Source organism: Octodon degus, unplaced genomic scaffold (genome assembly GCF_000260255.1).
Source record: "Octodon degus isolate 3935 unplaced genomic scaffold, OctDeg1.0 scaffold00186, whole genome shotgun sequence".
In the NCBI taxonomy this organism is placed as follows: Eukaryota; Metazoa; Chordata; class Mammalia; order Rodentia; family Octodontidae; genus Octodon; species Octodon degus.
Window position 1 is genome coordinate 1898774 of NW_004524762.1, and position 7204 is coordinate 1905977.

The 7204-nt window shown below is 39.5% G+C and overlaps 1 protein-coding gene across 1 annotated transcript in view; it reads left to right on the top strand.

Annotated features, from left to right (window-relative positions):
* Positions 1 to 7204, top strand: part of Med12l (mediator complex subunit 12 like) — a 327698-nt gene that overhangs the window by 102421 nt on the left and 218073 nt on the right. The window contains exons 13-15 of the mRNA XM_023704067.1: positions 129 to 255; positions 2003 to 2217; positions 4621 to 4797. Coding sequence (XP_023559835.1) covers positions 129 to 255; positions 2003 to 2217; positions 4621 to 4797 — 519 coding nt within the window. The remainder of the gene's footprint in view (positions 1 to 128; positions 256 to 2002; positions 2218 to 4620; positions 4798 to 7204) is intronic.

Consider the following 7204-nt stretch of genomic DNA (forward strand, 5'->3'; position numbering starts at 1 on the left):
ATAGAAATTTCAATTGATTTTATATGCCTTTTCAATGAATGCAAATGTTAATACAAAACTAACAAATTCATGACCTGTTGTGACTCTACTCATCGTTTGTAATTAACTGTTTTTATTTTAATCTATAGAGATGTGGGGAATCAGAAGTCCTAGACGAAAAGGAGTCTATTTCTTCAGCCTCTCTTGCTGGGTCTGGCTTGCCTGTTTTCCAGAATGTCCTGCTAAGGTTTTTAGATACACAGGCTCCCTCACTGTGTAAGTAAGAAGGATGCTGCTTGCAGACATGGGGCTGCTTTCCTTACCTTTCCTCCTCCCTCCTTCATTCCCTGCCTTTTTTCCTTTGAGCAGATTCTTTTGTAATTTCCTTTCCGTTTGCAATATACCTGAAGTTCTTGGCGCTGAATATAACATACATCTTTTTGAAGCTGAATATAATCTATATTTTACTGAAAATAAATTATTGGCTTTTTTTTTTTTTTTTTTTCAGTGAAAACATGCAGCCAGCTTAGACCTTTGAACTGCAAAGGCTTTAATCTTTTTGGAATAATTTTAAAATTAAGTTACCTGACTTCCTTGTATTTGATATATTAGCTTCTTCTTTTTGGAGCATTCTTACTACAATAGAAAACTAAGGCCCTGTGACATTTATTTGTGTATTGTGATTAGGAATTTTTACTTTTTGAGTAGTTTTCTAAATTTCTGCTTTTCTAACCTTTACTCTTAAAAGCATGGGTAAATTAAACACTGTACTTCATACCCAGAAGTTCTTTTTTTTTTTTTTTGTGGTACCAGGGATGGAACTGGAGACCTTGTGCTTGCCAGGGGCTGAGCCATATCCCCGGCCCATAGCCAGCGTTTCTAGAAGTCCTCTTTTCTAGAAGTGGCTGGCTGCATGGACACTTGACTTTCACAGTGCCAGGTCTGGTGGATATAGTGGATGAGGATATATCGTTATGTTTCTGTGAACTTTCCTGTTGGATGGCACTTGGCAGTAGTGTTCACTGCATTTGTTTTTTTTTTTTTAAATTGTACTTTATAAAGATGCAAAAGAACTGCTTGAGAAAGCAGCAAGAACAGTGCAGTGAGAGTGCTTGAGGTGATGGGCAGTACTGTGAGGGAGGACTTATGGCAGTAGGTGTTTTACTTAAACAACTTTAGAACTGAAACATCTAGTATATATTTGGACCACGTCTTGCAAGTTGCCTTGCATCTGGAGAAAGTGCACGTTTCCTTTTTGCTTGCCTTTTCCCACCCCCATTCCTGTTCTTTCTTGGGTAAACGTTCTCCTTCAACTAGCCTCTGCTAGTCCTGTATAGTGTTTACTGTGTGTAGAACTTAGGTTTGCTGGTGTAGGGGCTGCTCATTCTTGAAGGTGACTGGGTGGGAGGAAGTGAGGGCTGAGCTCAGGGCCCATGGAGAGCACGGTTGTCCACTGTCGGGGTTGTGAATGGGATAGTGCCAGTAGAGCAGCGAACAGTTTTTAGCCTCATCTCAAGGTACAGATCTGAGGCTTGTATGTGAATTAAATAGATCGAATATGAATGTAAAAAAAAGAATGATATAGCTTCATCTTTATACCCTTTTTATTCCAGTTTCCTTTTCCAGTAGAGCCTATTTACTATTTCTCTTGAAATATCATTTGAATTGTGATTCTTCTGTGAAGTTGTCTTTGAAACAGTGCACACATGTGCCCTCAAAGCACGAGGAGGGCACGATGTAGAAAAACTGGCCACAAACTGTAATAGTAAGGGCGGAGAATGGTGGATCAGCCTTGCTTTATGGTATAATTTGATTTGGCAGTACCTACTACCACTCAAATTGAAATTGTGTTTTTTACTCTTTGAATTATATTTGGCCAAGCAAAAACCTACTTGTTAGCTTTATACAAAGCACAAGTGCCTCAGTCATTTTGATAAATTATTTTAAAAAAGAGATGAACTATAACGTTAGTGGATTTTCCTATGAGGTCAAGAAATTTCTGATTGAATTTGCTTCTTCACAGCGGATCCAAACAGTGAGTGTGAAAAGGTGGAATTTGTGAACCTGGTGCTGCTCTTCTGTGAGTTCATTCGCCATGATGTCTTCTCCCATGACGCCTACATGTGCACGCTCATCTCGCGAGGAGACTTGTCAGTCACTGCCTCCACCGGGCCACGGTCACCAGCAGGCGAAAATGCAGATGAACACTATGCAAAGGACCATGACATGAAAATGGAGGTAGGACCCTGGGGGTAAGGCCCCACTCGGCACATGGACGGGCTGGCGGCTACTCTCAGATGGGTACTAGTGGTAGGAGACTGATCACTTTTTACTTCTGATGTTTTCTATAATGTCTTTTTATCTCCACTTTCCACTCTGAAAGGACATCTGGACTATAATTTGTCTTTTTATATTCTGTAAAATTGTTAATGAAAATGTTTGACAAGTTGTAATTATTTAATAAGACTCATATGCTTCTAGTTTTAGATCTTTCTAGTCTCCATTTTCCTTGGAGTGTTATCCTCAAGGCCAAACTGTTTTGACCCTAAAGACTAGCTGGGTTTTCATTCTAAAGAGCATCTTTTCCCCAATGTACCTTTCGTTCTTATAGCACCTTCTCATGCATACTTGCATATTCAGTGTCAGCCATAACACATTATACTTTTAGTCTGACTCACTGAAAATTTAATCTGTTTCTCAAGTATGGGGCGCTTATTCTTTTCAGCAAACTATTTTGTGCTCTGAGTATTGCTGTACCGTTTTATGCCAAGTGCTGATATTTTGTATGTTATGCCACATACTTAAATTTTGCAAGTGGTAACAACAATTTGTGACTTCCTTAAAATGGAACTTCATACTGATTTTGAAAGCATTTACTCATATATCATTATGATATGTAAAACACTGGCTGTATTTGTAGAAAAAAGAAAAAGCTTGGCACTAGAATTGCACATAGGTTCATAGTTTGTGCTTACAAAATTTGTTTTCCAGGGCCAGCGAGGTAGCTCAGTGGACTAAGTGCCTGCGTAGGAAAGCACAGGGACAGGAGTTCAGGATGGACACCTCCCCCCCCCCCCCCCCGGGTCAGCCGCAGACACTGGCTGGGCGTGGTGGCACACACCTATAATCCCAGTGCTGGGCAGGCTGAAAACAGGAGGATCACTATGAGTCTGAGCTGTGTAGTGAGACCCTGTACCAAATACATTAAAAAAAAATTTGTTTTCCAAAAGTTGCATTAATAAAAAAAATTTTTTTATTATTATTATAAGCAGTGTTTCTGAATTTTTTTTCACAGAAATTTTTAAGGGTTAAAACTAAAGTAGTTCTCCTGATTCACATGTTTTCTAAACTGCTGCTCCTTTTCTACTCTTTGATGTCTGCGTATCTTGTCCCTGAGATATGATTTTAGGTTTCTCTTGCTAAGGAATATGGTTGAATTTATGACAGCAAATAGTTCAGAGATGGGAACTCCCACCCAGCTTGCATGTGTTAAAACTTACTTCTGTTTTTCTGTGAAAAAACAATGCAGGGAGGGTAAGGCTGATTAAAAATCTGTTACATTTTAGCTTCAGCCAGTCATGCCTTCAAGGCATTCCGAGAAAAAAACAAAAAACAAAAAACAAAAAAACACTTCAGTTTCTTAAGCTGCAGAATTTACAACGTGACTTTCTCTCTCTGGCAATTATCAGGAGCAGAGTATTATGGCGCATATGGGCATTGATGCAGGAGCTACTAACATTTTTGATGAAGTAGACAAGAGTGACTTTAAAACTGACTTTGGTTCGGAGTTTCCAGTAGGTTCAACCTTCGATTCTTACGGACATGTGACCCAGGCACTCCCCCGGCTTGTCGCTGTGCTTCTGTCCTCTGCCCATGTACTGGCATGCCTCGTGCACCTGTGATGTGCATGCACTCCCGCCATGTCCCCCTGTCACAGTCATCACCTCCTGCACTTGGCAGCCTTGGTTCATCCTCAGTGTTGGTCCCATTGTCTCCTTTGCCAGTCATCACATACTTGTCCTCCTAGCTGCCTGTGACTTTTAACTTGTGTTGAGATGATGATTTCTCAGAATGCATGAGCTTAGTTTCATCTTGACAGTCGGTGCTGACTTGCAGCGCATGTCTTGCATTTCTAAAGTGGAGCTTCCAGCTCTGGATTTGTACTTTCATTCTCCTGCTGTATCGCAGGATACTTACTATACATTTCTCCTGACACCTAGGGTGTGCTTCTTTATAAAAACATATTGTTTGTTTGGGGTACAGGTTAAAACCTTGATGTTTATTGCTCACTACTCTTATTGGTTATTATTATGTGTATGTTTTTGGAAGGAATGTAGCCACATTCCTTATATATCTTTTCTCTCTGGTCCTTGGGTGGTAGACACATTATTTTTTTATCCATGTATGGATTTCATTTTCTATTCTCTACATATGAGATAATACTGACAGATTCCTGATGATCTGAATATAAATTTAATGTAAGTAAAATGCTTACTTTTTTTTTTTTTCACGTAGTGGGTAAGTAGAACAAGATATAATTGTACAAATATCTTGTGTATTTAAAGTTCTGGTTTGTAACAGTGTGGCTTGCTTTCACTTTCTTTCGTTTACAATTTCCAACATTTGTTTTACATGACTTAGATTTTTTCTCCCATGCCTGGGGAGTCCTGTGAGAATGCCAACCCCTCTTTGAGCAGAAGAATGTCAATTAATGGTGAGAAATTGACAAAGAGGGACAAACCAAGGGAATTAATTTTTCCATCTAACTACGACCTTCTCCGTCACCTGCAGTATGCGACGCATTTCCCTATACCTCTGGTAAGTCAGTGCTTTTGTTACCTTACATCTTTCGTTATTTTCCTGAGAGGTCAGTTGGGCATTCAGTGATTAACCTACCTGTCTGACTTACACATAGTGACAGCGCGTGAGTTTCTGCATTTGCTGTTCTATTTGTTATGATTCCGATCTTATAGCTTATGTGCTGATGTAGTCCAAGGTTGGGTTGTGATGTTGGTAGCTGGTAACTTGAACAGAATTTCCTATATCAGTATTCTTTCATCAGAAGCATTTGAGTCATTGCAAACGATTGGTAAATGTGTTTTCTTACTCTACTTTTAAAGTCATTTTCCAAGTTAGCTTTTATGTGTCTTACATGGTGACAGGAACTTTTTGTGTTATACAGATGATCAAGAGTTTAGGGGCACAGAAAAGATGAATAAGATAGGGGAGAGACAAATGCTCATAAAATCAGAAGCAGTCCTATTAGTATAGTGGTTTAGTAAAACCCTGAGCACCCCCTGGAAGTTTTGCTGTTTAGGGTTTGGAGTCCCGTCTGCTCTCAAAGAATGAGTATTAGAGGGAAAGCCAGCATCCCACGGAGAAATTGGGTAAAACTTTTTAGAAGGAATTGTAGTTGAGGTGGTCTTGGATTTGGACTTGATGTAAAGAACTAGGTAGCCTGTGGAGAAATTCAGTGTTGGGATATTTTATTTTATTTTTTGGCAGAACCAGGGATTGAACTCAGATCCTTATGCTTGCCAGGGAAGCGCTTATTCCACTGAGCCATCTCCCCGGCCCCAAAATGGAATAAGGATTTTTTTTTTTTGCTCCTCGAATGCCTGCAGGACACTTTTGGCTGGCTGGAGTGTTGTGGGGATCGAACTACAGCAACCTGAGGCTGACAGCTTTGTGGAAGCAGCCACTTAAAGAATTGAGCTAGGGCCAGGCCCCCTGGAATATTTTAATGGAAACAAATTTTATTTTCCATTTGCTGTATGTGTTGCATGTCTAGTGAAATGCATTTCCCATAATATTTTGAGTATGTGATAGAATTTGAACTGTCATGATTGTCCAAAAAAAATGTGATGCTTTAAAAATTTCTTAACATCTGTACCTGATTGTAATATATAATGTAATACATTCATTGTGAGAGGTTGGTGTGTGTGCAGAACCCGTCTTGATTGGTTTTTATTGTCTTGTGTTAGAGTTTAGTATGTGCGGTGTGTTCATTCTAAAGGGAAACAAGATTTTTTTTTTTATATTAATGAAAAGTGAGCTAATTTCTGAAAATTCTTTAGTTCCTGGCTTCACAAACTTTGTTTCTTACAGTTTTGTGGTATGGGAGTTTTAAGTGACCCGTTTTTTTCATGGGATACTTTCTTCTATCAAAATGCAGTTACTTTGTAGTTCACTGTTAGGAGTTTGTATTGACATGATAAGTATATTGCTAAAGGTCCTCCTTGGTCGTTTTAAACATCCTCCAAGGTGATTCAGAATCACTACACTCATGGTTTGTGGTACTATAATGAAAATATTTCTTTTTGCTGTTTTATATCCATAGCTGTGACAAAACTTGACTAAATTCTTTCGGGTTATTACTCTTTGAATGTGTTAATGATTTTTAACCGTTATCAGTAGACACCAGCAATTTTTAATAGAAAGGGCTCATCTGATAGAGTTCACACTTGGGGTGACAGGGAGGACAGGTGTATACTTTAGAAATGTGTTCTGCGGAAGTCATGGATAAACTACCATGATGGGTGAGGTCTGTTTTAAAATAGTCACAGCAGAAACCAGATGTTAAGTTCGAAGTTTGTTTGACATTAATGCATCAGTACTGACCTTAATTTCAGTAAATATGTGATGGTTCTGTGAAGCATTAATGTTTGGGGGAACTGGGTGAAATGTACCTGCAAACTGTTTACTCTGTCTTTGCCACTTCTCTGTAAGCCTGATGTTATACCAAAAAAGAACTTTACATAGAAGAAAACGTAAAAACAGGAGATAAAATAAAATGTTGACATGGTTGAGAGTTTTCTGCTTGGGCATGCAGGGCTTTGCGGGCCCTGCCCCGTGCCGCAGCCTCTGAGCAGCGTGCTCGGCGTCTGCCCCCGTACCCGATGTTCCTGTGATGTGGCGGCATGGAGCTTCCCAGCCCTTAGCGATCTAAGGACTGGCCGGTTGCTTAGGGGACAGATCCTGCTGATTTCCAGTGATCCTTGGCCATCATGAGTCAGGGCATAATGCACTTGGTTGTAATGTAAGCATAACAGAACTTCTATTAGATAACTTTTAAAATACTTTTCTACCACCAGTTGCTCTGAACTCCCCTTTACATTGAGTATAAATGAGAAGAAGCCAACAGTTAGGAGAAATCAAGTGTATGCTGCTATAGTATGGACTGCTCTTACTCAGAGTCTGGCTTTCTTTTTTTTTTTTTTTTTTA